The 21,310-nt window shown below is 40.3% G+C and overlaps 1 protein-coding gene across 1 annotated transcript; it reads right to left on the bottom strand.

Annotated features, from left to right (window-relative positions):
- Window positions 1–6,208: 6,208 nt before the first annotated feature.
- Window positions 6,209–6,733, bottom strand: LOC138879626 (uncharacterized). The gene has a single exon (XM_070159244.1). It carries the CDS (start codon window positions 6,731–6,733, stop codon window positions 6,209–6,211), a length of 525 nt encoding a protein of 174 aa, XP_070015345.1.
- Window positions 6,734–21,310: the final 14,577 nt, after the last annotated feature.

Genomic DNA, 21,310 nt, shown 5'->3' with positions numbered 1-21,310 from the left:
CCAACTCTAGTGTGTCAAAGTTCAGAGGAGCCTCATGGACTCCTAAGAAAGACTTACACTAGAGGGGCAAGACCCTAGGTGTTCTAAGAATAGGAGTTTTAAACAAGAGGTAGTTTTTAAGAAAATAATTTTGGATTCTTAGGAAGTAAGGAGAAAACAGGGTCATTCAATCATTGTAACTCAAACAAAGGTCCCAACAGTCAAATGGTATACAGAAACAGGGTAACTTAGAGTTTCAACTTAGTTAATTAACTGTCACTAGGTGAGCATTCAGTCACATACAAAGGGGTAGTAGGATTGGGAAGTCATATTGGTCAGAGGTGAACATAAGATAGAAGAGATATGCTAGTGAAGAAGAAATAAGCATGAGTCTGGAAACACAGAAGTCTAACTAAAGCAAGAATAAACAGACTGAGAGCAGGACACACATGGGTTCAATCAGACAGAAGTAGACATGTTAGTGCAGTCAACATAGAAGTAACATGTTATTGCAGTAGACACATAGGCTCGATTAAGACAGAAGTAGGTATGTTATTATAAAGAAGCATATAGGTTAAGTTGAATAGCAGGAAACATGTAGTCTAATTGTGTAGCAGTACACATACTGACTAGGGATAATGAGAATGAATCACATAGGTCCAGTTAAAGATAAATAGGCTGACTATAAAGATCCTACTGATTTAGTAATATAAAATAGACATGCTCGGAATAGTAAATACACAGATCAAATCATACATAGGTTTGCATGATAGTAAAGTGATAGCATACTAGTTAGTGAAGCAGAAGTAGAAAGTGATGTAGCAGGATTCAACAGTTTAGTCCTGGCTTTCAACCGACTAGACAAACAATGAGCACAAGTAGTAGAGAGAGATGAGAGCAGAGTTTGTGTGTTAGCGTGTTTGTGAACTGTTGTTCGTGTCCTTAGAAGAATCAAAATGAGAGTATATATAACACTTAGTGAGGTAAAAACAAATAAGGTAAAGAGTGAATCATAGTTCATAAAATAAGGGTAATCAAATAAATCAATAAGCCAATTAGCGAGTCAATTCATATAAAAGAATCTGGAAGAGACCCCTTAGAATGAGGAGAGTCAATTAACAGTACAAACTAGGGCTCAAATAGGGCAAAAAATCATTCTCATACCATGTAAGAATCAATCAAATCCCTAAGTCAGACTGATAGTTTCAAATAAGGCAAGTATTACTAATTAAAGTCACAAATAAGGAAATAGGTAAAAATCATAGAGAGATACTGATCTTAACAGGAAAATATGATTCGAATCCCAAATAAAAATCAATCAGTATATTGGATTGACAGAATTACAGAAATAATCAAATAAGGGGAAAAATCACTAAAATAACTAGTGCCGGAAATAGAAAGACCTAGGGTTTAAGCATATACACAAAAATTAATCAAACCAGTAGAGAATAGTTAGATTCAACACTTGGAAGTTTGAAAACCGTTTGAAGAGAACTTAGGGCGAACCCTAGTTCTTAGATATCACTGAAATCAAATAATGATAAGAGAAATGGGAAGTTTTTTCGTAGAAAAATACCAAATAATACTCAGAACGTTTCAGATCTATAAGGATATGAACAGACCCAAGTAGTCATAAGACTAGGGTTTTTGGAAATGACAGAGACAAAAGGAAATCAATCTAAATCCATAGATTCGAACCAAAAATAGGAAGAAAACAACACTCACACACGAAAATGGCCATAGACAGGCCTGTGAAAAAGTTTCGAGCAAAACCAAATTGAATCTCTTTGAGATTCTCTCATAGATCAACGAAGTGGAACAACCAGAAGATGTAGCAGGCCGGCAAGGGCCAGAAAATACAGAGAAACCCCATAGACAGGGAGTTTTGCAGGTGACGATAGCTAGGTTTAGGGTTAGGTTGAGAGAGAGTTGAGAGATGAGGGAACGAAGGGCGGCGGAAATGAAAGAAATGAAAAGGTTTAAGGGGTCGTTTGGGATTAATATGGTAAGTTTAATCGTGGACCGTGGGTCTAAAAGATCAACGACCACGATTAAACGGAGTTACTGGGTCGGGTAGGTTTAATTGGGTTAGGGTTGTTTTAGATTGGGCTTGGGTTTAATAAATTGGATTGGGGGGGGGGGGGGTTCCGATTTTGGGTGTAAATTAGGGGCTGTTATTTAAATACCCATTTTACTAATTAAAATATTTTAAAAATAGCTAATATAATGATAAAACGTCGTTTTCAAGCATGAAGGTGATTCAAAATAGTTATTCAATATTATAAAAATATAAAAAGTCAATTTCTGTAGATAATGTAGTTATGCCTATGTAGGGGCTATATTTGCAAAATATGCAATTATAGCCTTAAACATGCAAATATAATTATAAAAAATGCAATTAAAGTGTTTGAACACTCATATGAACATAAATGATGAATTTAGATAATTAAATCATCATAAACTAATATAAGGGATAGTTTTGAACATATATGTAATTAAAAATACAAAAATAAATGGATTTAGGGCCTTTAAAAATCGTAGAAAAGTTGTAAAAATACTTGTGCATGTTTGAAAATACAGGTACAATATTTTGAAAGTGTGTGTGCACATTTATAAAATATATGAGGGAAAAATTGGGTATTAACAGCTGCCCCTCTCTACTTGGGAAGGATGAAAAAGTTTTCGGGTAAAGAAATGATAACCTATTTTGATCGAATGGGTATTTTGAAAAAATGGTGGACGAGCTCTGGTCTCTGAGTTGCCTACATATCCCTGGTTTTACAGAAATCAGGCCATGTATAGTTTTGGACCCAACGGTGAATGAAGCCGATGGAAAAAGGTTCTTTTGTGAAGGACAATATCTGATGGAGTTATGATTTGTGAGTTTGGAGTGTGACTTCTCAAGTGCACTCATCTCCTCCATCATCGCCCTCTTCTAGTGAGGGCCATCCTTCTCATCCTCCCTAAGGAAGTAGAGCGTGGTGAAATAATTCCGTCGTTCAGTCGAAGGGGTTCAATGAAGGTTGCTATTGAGGTTTTTATTCCAACTAGCGAGGAAAGGCCTCTATGAGATGTATTATAGGGCAGATATCTGAATGGTTACAGAGTAAGGTGGACAATTGATGGGAATCGATTATAATGGCAAAGCGAAAATGGTATGAGCGGAAACCGGAGCAAAGGTTGCTCATGTTTGAAGAACGGTTACCTCCAAGATTACATGCAAAACTCAAAATATGATGTATGCGAGTATATAGATGATGCAAATTCCCTTTGGACCATGAAAGATTGTCTTTGGACTGTGCGGACGACGTCCTCAAACTATGATGTCCTGGTCCATGAATTGCGGGGTAGGAGATTTGCAGGCCATGAAATGATGTTCTCGGGCCGTGAGGATGGTGCCTCTAAACCATGACGCCTTTGAATAATGATGTGAAAGTATCGAGAGATCCTCAGACCATTACATGGTATCTTCAGGCTATGAGGATGATTCTTTCAGACTATGACGCCTTTGGACAGGTTGGCTATATGTCGGCCCATGAAGTGCAGATATGATAAAAATGATAGCAAGACAAAGCTTAGTCTTGCACGGAGCTTGTTGCAGAGCTTAGCCCGAGAGAAGAAGATAGTGCCAAGAATAGAGCAACATTTATGTAGGAAGGGACAATGCTTAGTCCCCGTGAGAAGGCAGTGCTTAGCCTTATGTAAATATGGAGGCATCGTTTAGCCTCAAGCAAGATTTGAGACAGAGCTTAGTCTCATTTAAAGAGAAGGCAATTCTTAGCCTTATGCAAATATAGAGGTAGGGCTTAGCCTCATGCAAGATTTGAGATAGAGCTTAGTCTCATGCATAGATAAGGCAATGCTTAGCCTTATGCAAATGTGGAGGCAGGACTTAGCCTCATGCAAGATTTGAGATAAGACTTAGTCTCATGCAAATAGAAGGAAGTGCTTAGCCTTATGCAAGTGTGGAAGGAGGGCTTAGCCTCACGGAAAATTTGAGACAAGGCTTAGTCTCATGCAAAGAGAAGGCAATTCTTAGCCTTATGCAAATGTGGAGGCAGGGCTTAGCCTCATACAAAATTTGGGACAGGGCTTAGTCTCATGCAAAGAGAAGGCAATACTTAGCCTTATGCAAACGTGGAGGTAGAGCTTAGCCTCATGCAAAATTTGAGACAGGGATTAGTCTCATGCAAAGAGAAGGCAATGCTTAGCCTTATGCAAATATGGAGGCAGGGCTTAGCCTCATGCAGGATTTGAGACAGAGCTTAGTCTCATGCAAGTAGAAGGCAATGCTCAGCCTTATGCAATAAACATGTAGCAAGTAGGAGTAAAATATGTCTTAGCTAGAGGTATATTTGGTGTCTGGTGGCCCGATTGATAGTGATTTTGCTGCGTGTATATATTCGTGAGTGCTACTGTTATGTCAAATATGCCTGCGCTCAAAGAAAAATTGTAAGTTTTGTAAGGGGAGGTTGGTTCGTGCCTTCGTCTGCTGGCTTTGCTCCGCTCTATTCTGGAGGCCTTGTTTGAGTTGCCATGGGTAACACCTGGCTTTCACGGAAATAGAGTTTTCAAAAATATACATTTATTGATGAAAGTAGAATTATTCTAGAAAACATAGTGAAATATCAAGTAATTTAGATGAACTAGTGACTGTAACACATTTCAAAGACATTGTAGCTTTCTCGTATTAGAATTTGAGGGTCCTCCTCAAAATTCTGCCCCAGTTTGGTAGGTGATCCTTCGGCCGTTTACGTGCGACGAAATTTGCTGACCTTTCTCTGGAATTTTGAGAATCTGCCCTAGTTTCTTAATCAATTTTTGACTTTCTAGCCTATAAAGGCGTTGGCTGGACTTGCTCCGGAATTTTGAGCGTCTTCCTCAAAATTCTTCCCCAGTTTCTGGTTTTGGGGGGAAAATGAAAATTTTATTATGATATGACCGAACCCACAGGGCTGCCTACGTATCCCCTCTTAAACGGAAATCAGGTCAATCGTAGTTCAATTACATCAAATGAAGAAATGTAAACAGTCTAAACATAGTACCTCTTGACTGTATCTGAATTGATTGGTTTTGGCCAGACTTCTCCGTCTATTTCTGCAAGTATGAGTGCTTCTCCTATTAGCACCATGTGAACCATGTGGGGAACTTTCCAGTTGGGAGAGAATTTTCCTTTGGCTTCATCTTGATGCGGGAAGATCTTATTCAGTATCTACTATCCTGGTGAAAATTGTCTTAGTTTGACCATTTTGTTGAAAGCTCTGGACATTCTGTTATGATAAAACTGACCGTAACATACTGCGTTCATTCTTATTCTGTCTGTAAGGGCCAGTTTCTTATAGCGACTCCTTATCCATTCTGCATCGCTGAGTTCTGCTTCATGTATGATTCTTAAAGATGGGATTTCTACCTCGACTGGAATGACAACTTTGGTACCATAAACTAGTAAATAGGGAGTTGCCCCAGTTGATGTGTGGATCGTAGTGTGGTACCCTAATAGGGCAAACGGTAACTTCTCGTGCCATTGTTTGTGGTTTTCTACCATCTTCTTTAATATCTTCTTGATGTTCTTGTTGGCAGCTTCTATGGCTCCATTCATTTGAGGCCTGTATGCTGTGGAGTTCTTGTGCTTGATTTTGAAAGTTTCACACATGGCTTTCATCAGATCATTATTGATATTGGCGGCATTATCAATGATAATGGACTCAGGAACCCTGAATTGGCAAACAATACGATCCTTGACAAAGTCTACAACAACTTTCTTTGTTACATCTTTGTAGGATGCAACCTCTACCCATTTTGTGAAGTAGTCAATGGCCACTAGAATGAATCTGTGCCCATTTGAAGTAGTGGGCTCGATCGGACCGATGCCATCCATTCCCTAGGAAGCAAAAGGCCAAGGTTCACTTGTTGCGTTGAGCTCATTCGGTGGTACCCTTATCATGACTGCATGTACCTGACATTGGTGGCATTTTTGTACGTACCGGATGCAATCCGTCTCCATGGTCAACCAAAAATATCCAGCTCTGAGTATTTTCTTGGCTAGAACAAAACAATTCATATGTGGCCCACAAGTTGCGGCATGTATTTCTTCGAGCAATCTGGAAGCTTCCTTTGCGTCAACATACCTTAACAACCCTAGATCAGGGGTTCTCCTATACAGGGTCTCTCCACTTTGGAAGAAGTGATTGGACAACCTCCGCAGCATGCACTTCTGAGTGTGGTTCGCCTATTCCAGGTATTCTCCTCTTGTCAAATATCCTTTGATGTCGTGGAACCAAGGCTTTCCATTCGTTTCTTCTTCAACATGAGCATAGTAAGCCGATTGATTATAGATCCTCACCGGGACGGAATCAATGAAATTCTTGTCTGGATGTTGTATCATTGATGACAAAGTGGCTAGTGCATCTACAAACTCGTTTTGAATTCTAGGCACATGTTTGAATTCTATCTTTGTGAATCTTTTCATCAATTCCTGCACATGATACAAGTATGGTAGTATCTTGGTGTTCTTCGTAGCCCACTCTCCTTGAACCTGATGTACCAGAATGTCTGAATCTCCAATCACCAGTAACTCAAGTATGCTAATATCGATGGCTAGATTGAGCCCCATGACGCAAGCCTCATATTCTGCCATGTTGTTGGTGCATTGAAACCTAAGCTTCACAGATACAGGGTAGTGTTGACCTATTTCTGATACCAAAACTGCTCCAATGCCCACTCCTTCGAAGTTTGCAGCTCCATCGAAGAACATCCTCCAACCGTCGTAGGCTTCAGTAATGTCCTCTCCTCATGATACTTCTTCATCAGGAAAATACATTTTCAAAGGTTCGTATTCTCCTCCCATAGGGTTTTCAGCAAGGTGGTCTGCCAATGCTTTTCCTTTGACCGACTTCTGAGTTATATAGATGATGTTGAACTCACTTAACAGTATCTGCCATTTGGCTAACTTCCGGTTGGCATGGACTTCTAAAAGATGTACTTCAGAGCGTCCATCCTAGATATGAGGTATGTGGTATTGGCACAGAAGTAATGCCTCAATTTCTGAGCCGTCCAGGTCAAAGCACAGCAAGTGCGCTCCAGTAGAGAGTACCGTGATTCATAGGGTGTGAACTTCTTACTCAAGTAGTATATGTCTTGCTCCTTTCTCCCTGTCTCATCATGTTGTCCCAAAACACATCCGAAGGCTCCATCTAATACAAATAGATAGAGTAGCAAAGGCCGCCCAAGTTCCGGCAGGACCAGGACTGGTGGTGTGGACAGGTACTCCTTAATTTTGTCGAAAGCCTTCTGACAATCTTTTGTCCAACTTGTTTCAGCATCTTTCCTCAACATCTTGAAGATGGGTTCACATATGACTGTGGACTGTGATATGAAGCGATTGATATAGTTGAGATGTCCTAGGAAGCTCATCACGTCCTTCTTGCTCTTTGGTGGTGGTAACTCTTGAATAGCCTTATCCTTGGACGAGTCCAACTTGATCCATCGGCGACTGACGACGAATCCCAATAACTTTCCTGAAGGAACGCCGAATGCACATTTTTGTGGGGTTCAGTTTTAGGTTGTACCTCCTTAGCCTGTCAAAGAACTTTCTCAAATCCGCTATGTGATCTGCGGCCCTCTTCGATTTGATAATGACGTCGTCAACATACACCTCTATTTCTTTGTGCATCATATCATAGATGATGGTTGTCATGGCTCTCATATAAGTAGCCCCAATATTCTTTAGACCAAATGGCATCATCTTATAGAAGTACACCTCCTATGGTGTAATAAAAGCTATTTTCTCTGCGTCTTCTTTATCCATCTAGATCTGGTGATAACCTGTGAAGCAATCTACAAAGGATTAGAACCGCGCAATTGTCGATCAGGATGTGTATATTTGGAAGTGGAAAGTCATCCTTGGGACTTGCTCTGTTTATGTCTCGATAGTCAACATATACTCTGACTTTTCCATCTTTCTTCAGAACTGGTACAATGTTGGCTAGCCAGGTTGGGTACTCGACTACCCTGAGGACTTTGGCCTTGATTTGCTTAGTGACATCCTCCTTGATTTTCAGGTTCATATCTGGTTTGAACTTTCTGAGTTTCTGCTTCACCGGCGGACTTATTGGATTGGTAGGTAACTTGTGAGCCACTATGGATATGCTTAGACCGGCCATGTCATCATATGACCATGAAACGATATCCTCATATTCCCTTAAGAAATGAATGTACTCCTCCTTCTCTGTCGGTGATAAGTGAATGCTTATGCGAGTCTCTTTGACGGTCTCGGCGTCTCCCAAATTTACTGCTTCGGTTTCGTCTAGGTTGGACTTAGGCTTATTCTCGAAGTTCTCAACCTCTCTGACAATTACCTCAGGTATTTCACCCTCTTCTTCTGAGTCACTATCCTTATGTTTCATTGTCTCATTACATGTCACAGTCACCGGTTCATCAGGAAAAGTAATAATAACATTGTAGAAAGAAAAGTGTGAAAGATAATAATGAATAATAAATAGAAATGCATTGATTAGAAACTGAAAACATCCAAAACAAGTACGGCTCAATGAATCGAGCAATTATTTTGAAACAAGTGAGTCTTTAAAACAAAATTACTAAAAATATCTTAAATGCCTAGCATGGCTATAGAAACAAATCAAGCTAATTGCCAAGCTACCCAGGAACTCGGTGGGCCCGAGATGGAATGTCAGTCCAATTCTAGAGAATGACTCCTTTCTCCATAGTCTGAATGGTGAGGTCTTCTTCCTCCTCCTCCTCAATTATCGCACTGTAATCCATGTCCTTGTCCTTTAGGAACAAATTCCTCAACCCAACTAAAGCTTCTTCCTCTGTAGTTCCCCATATTGTGTTAGCCTGATGAAAAGTTTGATCCAGATGTGGCACTGGTTGCTCGAGAGGGTAATAAAGTCCATGCCATAGAGGCAACCAATCATAATACTCTTGCCATGTATATTGGTATCCGAGCCCGAAGGTTGTACCATGACGTTTCAGTTGTATAGGTTTAATAATGCCTTGGAGATTCTTCCCAAGCCCTTTGTTGGGTTCATACCCAGACCATGCTAGTATGCTTTCTATTTTGTTACTCCACCATTTATTTTTCTCAACGACATTGACATGTTTGATGTGGTGATAAGTTTCTCCTCCTAGCCTTCTTTTGTTTTCGATAACCGGGATAGTTTGACTGGTTAAATGGGGTTACTCCTAATCTGTGAATGATCACCTCCTGATGGTTCCATTCGAACTTCATGACCTAGTTTAGTGTGGAAGCCACAGCCCTAGCGGCATGTATCCAAGGTCGACCCAACAGAAGATTGTATGTAGCTGATATGTCAAGCACTTGGAATTCAACATCGAACCAAGTTAGCCCCATCTGCAGACAAAGATTAATCTCCCCAATTGTGGCCCTTTGAGACCCATCAAAGGCTTTCACGTTCATACTTTCTGCCCATATCTCATGAAAACCTTTGCCCAATCTTTTCAGAGTATACAATGGGTAAATGTTGAGGCTTGAACCTCCGTCTATCAGGACCCTGACAATGAATTTATCTTCAAACTGCACCGTGATGTGCAATGCCCGGTTGTGACTTAACCCTTCAGGCGGTAATTTATCCTCGTGGAAGGTAACCTTATGACTTTCCAGCACCTGCCCTACCATGTTGGCATTTCTCCGCAGGTGATGTTGTTAGGCATATAGGCTTCACTTAACACCTTCATCAGAGCATTCTCGTGCGCTTCCGAATTTTGCAATAATGATAAGATGGATATCTGGGTGGGTGTTTTGTTCAAATGATTGACAACGGAGTATTCTCTCTCCTGTACTTTCCTCCAAAGATCATCCGATCCAGTTTCAATGACAGGTTGCTTAGTAGCAACCTCCGTGCTTGATCCTCCCAAGTGTTCAGGTGTATAGATCCTTCATGTTCTGGTCATTCCTTGTGCGGCATCAGATTCTTCCATAATGCCTTTCCCTTTCGCCTAGCTTCGGCAATGTAATCCCAAGGTAGGGCTTTGGAATTGAAAGGAGGTGTGGTTGATACTATCACTGTGAAAGGTGTGGCCACTTCTACCTCAAATGGAGCAGGTGTGGCTGTAGGCGGGGCTACCTCTACCTCAAATGGAACCGATGCGGTTACCTTAACCTCGACTGACGACTACGTTTGCACTACAATAGGAGTGAGTGTGACTGCAAGTTTAAAGTCGTCGCCTTCCCGAATAAACCTGATTGAACCCTCAGGATCCCATTTCCTCATCCATCTCTATCACATGTACCCCATCACCCCTATGATCTGGGAGAGGATTGTTGCAGACATTGGGCACAACTTCTTTTGCCTATATGACCTTGTTGTCAATCAATTTCTAGATTTTATCTTTCAATGTTCAGCACTCATCAATAGTGTGCCCCTTCATACTGGAATCGTTATGCATATGTTTTGTTTGGTTTGACCCATTGAGATGAGTTTTCCACTGCCACAACAAGAATATGAGTGACATAATCAGCGGCCTTCAACCTTTCATATAGCTATTCGATGGGTTCAGCAATAGCGTATTATCTGGGTGGTTTGCGATCAAAGTTAGGTCGGGGTTTCTAGTAATTTGGATGAGTTGGAGGTGAATGATAGTAGACTGGCTGGGTGTTTTAAGTATAATAGGCGGTGGCGGGTTGAGAATATCTAGGAGATGAGGGTTGGTATGTAGGTGGAGGTATTTGATAAGTGGGTGGAGGTGTTTGGTATGTGAGTGGAGATTTAGGGCCTTGAGCCACTATTACTGCCCCCACGTCTTTCTTCTTCGATATGCTGCCTGCTTCCAATGCTTTGTTCGTGGCCTGTAGTACCTCGAAATTTGTCACCATCCCACTTTTGATACCTTCTTCAATCCTTTCTCCGAGTTTGATGATATCAGAGAATTTGTGATTCTCAATGACCATTAACCTTTCACAATACTGTGGGTCCTATGCCCTGACAAAGAACTTGTTCATTTGTTCTTCTTCTAGTGTTGGTCTGACCTTGGCTGCTTCTGACCTCCACCGAGTAGCATACTCACGGAAGGTCTCTGTTGGCTTCTTCTTTAAATTCTGGATGTATAAGACATCCGGTGCATTCTCCTTGTTGAACCTAAACCACTCCGTAAATTGTGATGCCATACTCACCCAATTGGCCCACTTCTTAGGATTCTGGCTTATGTGCCAGGATAGGGCATCTCCGGTGAGACTTCTCATGAAGAGCTTCATTTAGATTCTTTCATCTTTTCCTACCACCACGAGCTTATCACAGTAAGTTCTCAAGTGAACCTTAGGATCACCTGTTTCGTCAAACATTTCAAACTTGGGAGGTTTGTAACCCTCCGGCAGTTCCACGTTCGGTTGTATGTATAGGTCCTCATAATTCAGACCTTCTATCCTTTTGCCTCCTTCGGCACCCTGAACTCGACTTGTCAGTTTTTTGAGTTCCTCGTCCATGTTCTTGATGAATTGGTCCTTCTCAGCAGATTCTGGTGTATAGGAGATTGGTTGAGTAAAGTAATGTACGGTTTCCACATATATAGGGTTATTTTGGTGAGTGTCAGGGACTTGGGTGTAGTGGCGATCGTTGGTTGAGTTTTGAGGATCGAGAATGGGTTATGGTATGTTCTGAGGAGTGTGATAGGTGGTTGCTTGTGGGTACGGGATTGGTTGAAGATGGTATTGTGGTGGAGATGGTATCGGTAAGGGATTGAGATTTTGAGGTAGAGTTGCATATTGATGTGGTGCGGAAGGGTTTTGTGGATGCTGGTTTGGTGTATTTTGGGGAGGCGCTGGGTTTTTGGTATTTTGTTAGTTGATATCGGGGACTTCAGGGTGAGGGATAGGTTTGCTAAGCTGCGGACCTAGTCAAGTTCTCCCTGTAACTCCAGTATCTTTTGTTCCAACCGTAAAACCAAGTCATTTGATGCCGGAGTACTCCGACCGTCTGAAGTTTCTGCATTCTCAGCATTCTCCTTTCGAATACCACTTAAGTCATCCATCTTAGCTTTCCCTTTGCTTCTCGTATTACTTGGAGGAGGAGGAGGGGGAGGGCCTCTAGATCTGGTGTGATATGTTGATGATGCCAGTATGTGCGAACCAACCTTAGGGGATAGGAATAAAAAAGAATAAAGAAAAAGAAAAGGTAAACAAGTCAGTAAGGGTTCTGAAAAGTTTGCGGTATTTAAATCATATTGCGGGAATGTAAATTCACGTACTAATTTGGGAACCTCGTTGTGCCCGAGGTAGGCCTAGCGACAAATAGATTTGGAAAAATTCAGTGCCAATAATTGCCTAATTTCATTAATGTAAAAATAGACGACCCCAAAACGACACTAGATAAGATAATGTTACTAATGACACTTGGCCTTATTACATTTAAAAAAGCAAGTAAACCTAATCTACTTGGTCCCAGAAGGACCCTCTCTAGACTGGATGCTTTTGTCAATCAGTTCCCCCAGTTCGTGCAGGTTCAGCAGTAAAAATGCCCTTGCCAAATGTCCTCCTTCATTTCCCTCGACATTCTGGCAATCAGTGACTCTCTTTCTCATTTTCCCTTCCAATTTGATTAGACTGTACTCCAGATATTCCAGCCTTTCGCTGGATTTAACAGCTCTCTTTCCACTCATTGATCATTTCCATGTCGGTCTTATGCTGCTCCATATGCTCAGCTTCAGACTCACGAATTCTTTTGCGCAGCTTGTTATACTTTACCAGTGCTTTGGCAACTTCGTCTATGACCCTGTTTCCTGGACCAGCCTTTGGCTCGAAGATTCCTGCTATGTTATCATCCAACCATGAGGGGTAGAAGTATGTGTGACCCGCATGATATCGGTCCGGCTCGATGGTATCCTTTTTTATGATAATCTTCAAGTTCCACATGTGCTGTGCTTCATTCTTATATGGGATGGCGTCACCCTGAAAATCGATTATGAAGTGACTCATTTTAGCGACTCGTGGTATGTTCTGTGATGTTTTAAGCGTCAATACCACATAAGGGGGGGGGGGTGATTTGTGAGGTACCTAATTTTCGCTTAATTGAACTATAGAAGGACCTGGTTCTTCTAGGTGTTCCAACTACTACTATTTGCAGAATAATAAATACAGAAAATAAAGAGCACAAAGATTTTTACGTGGAAAACACCTGGCTCAAAAGGTAAAAAAATCACGACCTACTACTTAGTAGAATTTTCCCAAACTTCCACTAAAATCACTGAGCCAAAACAGCATTTACAAAAACTCTTTGTAAACCTATGGATTAACTCTAATCCCATTGTAGCACACAACCTCAACTGTTGCGACAACTTCAAGTTAAATCTTAACTTGAACACTCTAGGTACCTGATACAATTGCTTCTATGAAAGCGGAAAGGTACAATGTAAAATCACCTACTATAATTGAACTAGAATAAAAGATAGACACATGGAGCTGGTTCTTCTATCTCATTCAAGTAGCTTCAGGATTGCACACTCAAATCACACATAAATTGTTTGCAAAATTGCCTTGCTCTTTTGCTCTCAATTTAAGTTTAACTTTTTGCTTATGTGCATTACCTATAAAAGAGAACAACACTGACATTTAATAGGTTAGTAATCAGAGTTTGACTATGATTCAATTGCTACTCTTCTATCGTAGAAGAGTTCATGATGATCTCAAACTGTAACACTATCTTCTTCCTAAACTATGTTCTCTTTATGTAAGGAGTCTTTCCCTCCTTATCCAATATGCAATCTTTTCGATCAGATCAGGAGATATTGCTTCTTGATCAGTAAGATTTATCTCCTTCACATGTATCCCACATGTATAGGTTGATCATGACTGTGCTTCACAAGATGGACCTGGTCCATGTCTGAGTTCTTTTGTCAATCTTCAAAATCTCACCTATTCTTAGGCCAACAAATTCCCCCTTTTTGATGATGACAAACTCTGTCTTTTTTACTTACTTGGATCCTGTAAGAACTCAACTGAACCATCAATTCAAAGTTTAGAAAATTCACTTATCATCAAGGACCAGGTTAATTAGGTTATAAATATTACTTAATTTAGATTGTGTAAAGCACAATATCTCTTCCCCCTTTTGGCATCATCAAAAAGTTGCATACAAACTTACAAAGTGTGATTCCCAGATTTTAATAAGTACTCATGGCAACTGGGGCAACTACAACTGCAATCATGGTTTAATCATCAGTAATCAAGAAAACATATTTAAACTATCAAGTAAAGATTAACATAAAACAAAAGCAAAAACAGTAGATATCATTGATAGAGGATATGTTGCTACTACAATCCACAACCAGAAAAACAAAAAACATTTAAACCATGAGCAAAAAGATACAAAAATCCCCGGGTCACTGAAGGTACTAGAAAGCTAGAATTCCTAAGGCTTGGGGGAGTTAGAGGGTTGATTTTGGGCTTGGAGAAGATTCAACATATTATGAAGAATTCCATCATTCTTCCCCTTTTCCTTGACAAGCTCAGTTCTGAGAGTATCCCTCTCAGATTCCACCTCTGCCACACGAGCCTTGAGCCTAGCTATCTCAGTATCCTTGGCTTCCCATTCCTGAACAAGAGCCCTGACTTTACTATTGATAGGAGTCTTCTTGGATGAACCAGGTTCATTTGGGATGGCATTGACCAAATAGTCACAAACAATCAGAGTGTTAATGCCAAAGTGATCCTTGCTTCAAAGGCACATTACACCTATCCAAAATCGTAGTCAGAATAAAGCCATAGGGGGTAGCATGAGCTTTTGATCCATTGATGACCCTGTCCAGCAGCTTGATGATGAAGGTAGGCCAATTAATTTGCCTTCCACTTTTGAGGCACTTCATAAGAACTAGGTCCATATAATTTGCAATATGCCTTCTCTCTTGTCTGGTCAATAGACACTTATTGACAAATTCAAACAAGACCTTGTGCTGAGGCCTCATTTTACTTTTCTGAACAGCCCTAGCCTCATTCACATCTTCAGCATCATAGAACCTCCTGGTAATGTCAAGGGCAGTAGGAAGGGAGTCCAGACAAGGCCACCTTTGCCTTTATAGTCATCAAACCCTTCAGAGGGTATATTAAGGATCTCTCCCAGTTTTTCTGCATCAAAGGACACTTGGACTCCTTTCACCAGGATATTAACCTTACCATCCTTTACCTCTGCATTTGCCATGAACTCGATGATCTCATTCCTGGCTAGCCTACCATCCATCTGAAGGACCATGTCCTTCCACCCCTGAGTAGCTAAGGCATCCACCAGTCTCATCATTCCTGGTTCCACCAGGTCTTTCAATAGTCTACCCTTCAAAATCTTTTTTTTTGCCAATATGGCAAGCTTGTCTTGTTCACCATCAGACTCATCATCATCTTCTTCTCCACTCCATTCCTCATCTTCAGAAATTCTTACTTGTTTACTTTTCACTGCAGACCTTGTCCTCTTGGCTAATGAAGGTTCAGCAGCCTCAGACACAAAGGAAAACTTCTTGGACTTTTTGGGCTTGGGGGTCTGAACCTCCACTGTTTGAACTTCCTCCTAATGGACCTGTTCCATAACCTCAACCTCTACAACCTCTGAGGACTCTGCAACCTCCCCTTTTTCCTTTAGCCAGCTTTTTCTTCTTACTCTCAGCTAGAGCCTTTTGAAGATCGCTCTCACTTTGCTTCACCCTGCTTCTTGTAACTCTTCCATTTGGCAATGAAATTTCAGTAGTTGTTGGGCATACAACCTTTCTTTTCTTGGAGGGTTTAGGAGCACTGGGGGCTTTTGGTGTGGGAGTTCTTCGTTTCTTAGGATCATAACTCGCCCTGACCTTTTTCAATATGTCAGCTAGGGTCTCTTTAGTAGATGAACCTGATTCATCTCTTTGTGTGCTTAGATGAACTAACCCTTCAGCAGCTTCACCAGAACCACTTCCCCTTGACTTCTGGCCACTCTCTTCTACCTTTTCTTGTTCAACCCCATAGATAGCAGGCACAGGCAAATCAGCAGTAGGTGAATGATCAACCACTCTTTTCCCATTTTCCCTCTCTTCACCACATGCACCCTCTCTCTCTTTTTCTTTTTCAGATTTCTTTTTACCTCCACTCCTTCGTAACTCAGATAATTCTATATTCTTAACAGGCCCAACCAGAACAAACCTAGTTTCTAGATTTTCAGACAAAAAAGAACTTACCTTAGAAGGTGATTCTTGATCCTTTTCAGAGCCAGAAAATCCAGGTTCTTCCCCCTCACTGGCGGATTTGTATGACTCAGAATTAGAGTTGGAGTCAGAGTCATGGACTTGGCTTGCCTTTAATTTCTCATTTATTTTCTTTTTGAGAACCCCATACGCTACTATTTTTCGAGCAAGCATTTTCACCCTTCTTAGCCTGGGTTTGGGAGATGTACTAGGTGGAGGAGGGGTAGATGAATCATAGGGAGTGGGTTGTGGTGGTGCTCCAGGATTGTCTTCTAGATTTGTCATGATCGCTGGTTTCTTGAGAGAATTGGTGATTTAGAAATTTGGAGAAGAAGGCAAATGAAATTGAAGATGGATTTTTGACGGTTTAGAATTATGGAGATGGCATGAGGTAATGATGTCTATTTAAAGAGAAATACACATTCAATGTATAATTGCAGCTTTAGCAGTGGTCAATTAGATGTCTAATCAACCTAAAATTGCAGGTTTGAATGATCGGTTAAGCTTCCCTAGATTTTAGGCAATTTTTGTGATTTAGAGTTTTAAGGCAGTCGGAACTGGTTCAAAGCTAACAGATAGTATTTTCTAAGGAATTGAATCAATTGTAGGACTTTTGCTCATGATTTAAATATTTATATTTCTAATTGTGCAGAGTATAGAAAACATACCTTAGTTTTCAGATGAACCCATACTGATGAACCAGGTTCTTCATTTAGAATTCTCTTGAACATGCCTTAATTTGCCATAATAGAGAAAATTTTGTAAGAGATCAGTGAGTTATATTAACACATGTCACAGGTGTATACTAATTACATTATGAAGCTGAGTAAAAATTAATCTAGCTATTAACATAAGTTCAGATTTCCTAGCCAAAAAATATTTTTTTTCAATTTTTTCATTTTGCATTCTGAGTTGGTTCTATTAGGTGATCTTAATCATCCCTAATTCCAACCTGTTCCTCTCAAAGTTTTCTCTATTCAGTGCTTTAGTGAAGATGTCAGCAATTTGTTTATCAGTAACACATAATTCTATGGAGATCAATCCTTTCTCATAGTTATCTCTTAAGAAGTGGTGTCTAATATCTATGTGCTTAGTCCTCTTATGATGAACAAGGTTCTTTGTCATACTTATAGCACTAGTGTTATCACAGAAGATAGGAATACAACCAACTTCAATGCCAAAATCTACTAGCTGCTGTTTGATCCACAACAGTTGAGCACAACAAGAGGCAGCAACAACATATTCAGCCTCAGCAGTGGATAAAGGCACTGAATTTTGCTTTTTAGTGGCCCATGATACAAGACATGAACCAAGAAAATGAGCCATACCTGAGGTGCTATTCGTATCCACAAGGAAACCTGCATAATCAGCATTAGCATACCTACTAGATTGAAATTACTACCTTTAGGGTACCAAAGACACATATCAGTAGTGCCTTTCAAATATCTCAGTATCCTCTTGACATCAGTCAACTGAGATTCCTTTGGATTAGCCTGAAAGCGAGCACAAAGCCCTACACTAAAAACTATGTCAGGTTTGCTGGTAGTTAGATACAAAAGTTAACCAATCATACCTCTGTACAACTTCTGATCAACTGATGAACCAGGTTCATCTATGTCTAAATTAGTGACAGTTGCAATAGAGGTGTCTATTTCCTTTGATTCATCCATTTTAAACTTTTGATCAGTTCCTTTGCATATTTCTGCTGATGGATCATGGTACCATTTGGGATTTGTTTGATTTGTAAGCCTAAGAAAAAGTTAAGCTCACCCATCATACTCATTTCAAACACACTCCCCATTAATTTGGCAAAATCCTTACTTAGTTTGTCAGTGGTTGCCCCGAAAATTATGTCATCAACATATATTTGTACCACAAGAAGCTCCTTACCTTTTTCCCTCAAGAATAGAGTACTGTCAATTTTACTTCTTTTGTAGCCATGCTCAAGCAGGAATTTGGACAATCGTTCATACCATGCTCTAGGAGCCTGCTTGAGTCCATAGAGAGCCTTGTCTAATTTGTACATATGTTCAGGACACTCCTTGATTTCAAACCCTGGAGCATGTTTAACAAACACTTCTTCTTTTAGGTAGCCATTCCGGAAGGCACTCTTGACATCCACCTGATGAAGAGTCAATTCCATGTGTGCTGCAAAATCTATGAGAAGTTTTATTGCCTCTAGTCTTGCAACTGGAGCAAAAGTCTCATCATAATCTATACCCTCCTCTTGGCTGTAACCTTGGACCACCAGTCTTGCCTTGTTTCTTGTAATTGTTCCATCTTCATCAAGCTTGTTTCTGAAGACCCATTTTGTGCCAATCACTGATCTGTCCTTGGGTCTTGGAACTAGATGCCAAACTTGACTTCTCTCGAACTGATTGAGTTCATCTTGCATTGCATTTACCCAGTCTGCATCCTGCAAAGCCTCAACAACATTTTTAGGTTCAATAAGAGATAGGAAAGCATCAAAAGCACACATATTCTTTAATTGTGATCTAGTTTTGACTCCAGAGGTTGGATCAGTAATTATGTTCTAAATAGGATGAGAACTTTGATACTTGTGAGGTTTCACAACTAACTGATTTCTGCTTGATGTTTCTCCCATGTTCTGCTACTGAGGAACATGGTCATGAACAGGTTCCTTTAGGGGATTGGTTTCAGTTCCTTTTTGATTAGTTCCCCCTGTCAGGTTGCCCTGTATGGAAGAGCCTATTCCATCACCCGTTCCTTCTTTTGGAGCCACTTTAGCTTGAGCTGAGACTTCACTCAAATCTTTTACCAGCCCAATAGCTTCATCTTCATGTTCCTGTCTCTCAGAAAGAATGTTAGTTTCATCAAACACTACATGTACACTTTCTTCTACATACAAAGTTCTTTTATTGAACACTTTATATGCTTTGCTATGTGAATAATATCCCAAGAATACTCCCTCATCACTTCTGGGATCAAACTTACCTAGGGAGTCCTTTCCATTATTGTGCACAAAGCACTTGCATCCAAATGCCTAAGATGGAATATATTTGGTTTCTCCCTTTAAGTAACTCATAGGGAGTCTTCTCTACAAGAGGTCTAGTCATGCATCTATTTATGATATAACATGCAGTGTTAACAGCCTCTGCCGAGAAGCTATGAGGCAGTTTACTAGAAAGAAGCATAGTCCTAGCCATATCTTCAAGAGTCCTGTTCTTCGTTTCAACTACTCCATTTTTTTGAGGAGTCCTAGGGGCACAGAAGTTATGATCTATACCATGCTCATCACAAAATTTAGAAAACTTAGAATTTTCAAATTCAGTTTCATGATCAGACCTGATGGATGCAAGTTGATTACCTAGTTGTTTCTGAGTTTTTCTAACAAAGGCAGTAGACATGTCAAATGCCTCATCCTTAGATGTTAAGAATAGTACCCAGGTAAACCTAGAATAATCATCAACAGTACTATCACATATTTCTTACCACCTCTACTCAATGTTCTCATTGGACCACAGAGATCCATATGAACCGGTTACAACGTCCTGGTCGTGCTTACCAATTTCTTGCTTTTAAAGGATGATCTTACCTGCTTCCCCCTTGCACAGGCCTAACAAACTTTGCCTTCCTTGAACGTGATGTTAGGTAACCATATCACCAAGTCCTTGGAGACTAATTTGTTGAGTTGATTTAGACTTGCATGACCAAGTCTTTTGTGTCATAGGAGGGGATCATTGTCCAACACACTCAAGCAAGTGAGTTCATTTTCTGAAAGAGTGCACAAATCTACAATGTAAATATTATTAACTCTTTTTCCCTGCAAAACAATCTTGTCTGTTGTGATACACTGATTAGGCTATATTTCAAGCCATCCATCAAGTAGACATTCTCAATGGAGTGTGAGTCTGTCTTACCTACCTTTCCAACCCCAATAATCTCACCTTTCTTCCCATTTCCAAAGGAGACATTACCTCCTTTTAAGTCCTCAAGTGAAAGGAACTGGTTCTTTCTTCCAGTCATATGTTTTGAGAATCCATTATCCATGTACCATATTTGGCTACTTCCCTTCACTTGAACCTGCAAAAAGAAATCAGGGGTTAGTCTTAGGAACCCAAATTAGTTTGGGTCCCTTTCGATAGGCAAAGGGATAAATCAATTACTTTTAGCCCACCCAGGCAACCTATTTTTTTCTTGAACAAAAGCTTTGTTCTTTTGACTGGCCTTTTCTTTTGCATTACATTCATTTTTGTAATGACGAGTCTTGCCACAGTGTGTGCAGATTTTGTTTTCAGGAATGTTGAGGTACTTGCTTTTGGGGTCCCACTTAGGTGCTTGTTCCCCGTAGCCAAGTCCTCTCTTGTTGCTATAGTGATGTTCTTGTAGCCAGGATAGTGCATCAGAAGCCTTATTCCATTTGCAAGTTTTGTCTAGTTCATGCTTTACCTTCCCTAGGTCTTCTTTTAAGACTCTTATATGCTCATCCTTTTTGTACAACTCATCCTTCATTTTTCCTAGGTTTTCTTCTAAGGTGAGATATGTGTGATCAACTTTCTTCTTACCTATTCCTAATTTTAGTTTTAAATTATCAGACCTAAGTTCTAGGATACTGGTGTCAAGTTCAAGAACCTGGTTCTTCAACTCAACATTTTACTGTCACTTTCATTAGCCCTAGATTCTATATTTTTGCACTTGGCTTTTAAGATCACACACTCCCTAGACAGCTCTTCCTTCTCATTGTTGATTATTTCAGACTCATCGATGAAGTCCAGCAATAGTTCAGACAACTTTTCTTTAGACAGAAATTTAATCGTGTCTTTGAGATGAAGGACACTTACCTCCTGTTCATCATCTGATTCTCCGATATCCATAAGTGCTTGTTCATCTTCAGCTTCATCTTCTGAATCTTCATCTGATGTTCTCCCCAAGCAGCAACCATAGCCTTTGTTGATCCTTTGTTTCTTTTAGGTTGAACCTGTTCCTTCTTCCTGTTCCTTCGTTCAACCCTTTTCTTCTTCCATTCAATTTCCCACTAAGGACAGTTCTTGATCATGTGATTAGTCTTGCCACATTTGCAACAACCCTCGTTGGCCTGTTTCTTAGGAGCCCTTGGTTTGTTGAAGGTTGTACCTCTTGAAGAACCCTTTCCTCTCATTAGTTACTTTTTGAAATCCCTTGTGATCATGGCCATTTC

The sequence above is a fragment of the Nicotiana sylvestris genome, chromosome 10 (genome assembly GCF_000393655.2).
Source record: "Nicotiana sylvestris chromosome 10, ASM39365v2, whole genome shotgun sequence".
In the NCBI taxonomy this organism is placed as follows: Eukaryota; Viridiplantae; Streptophyta; class Magnoliopsida; order Solanales; family Solanaceae; genus Nicotiana; species Nicotiana sylvestris.
Note: the sequence above shows the minus strand (reverse complement) of the source record. Positions and strands in the feature narration are given on the sequence as shown.

Coding starts and splice junctions, on each gene's coding strand:
- LOC138879626 (XM_070159244.1), bottom strand. CDS start 6,733: ATGTTCTTCGATGGAGCTGCAAACTTCGAAGGAGTGGGCATTGGAGCA.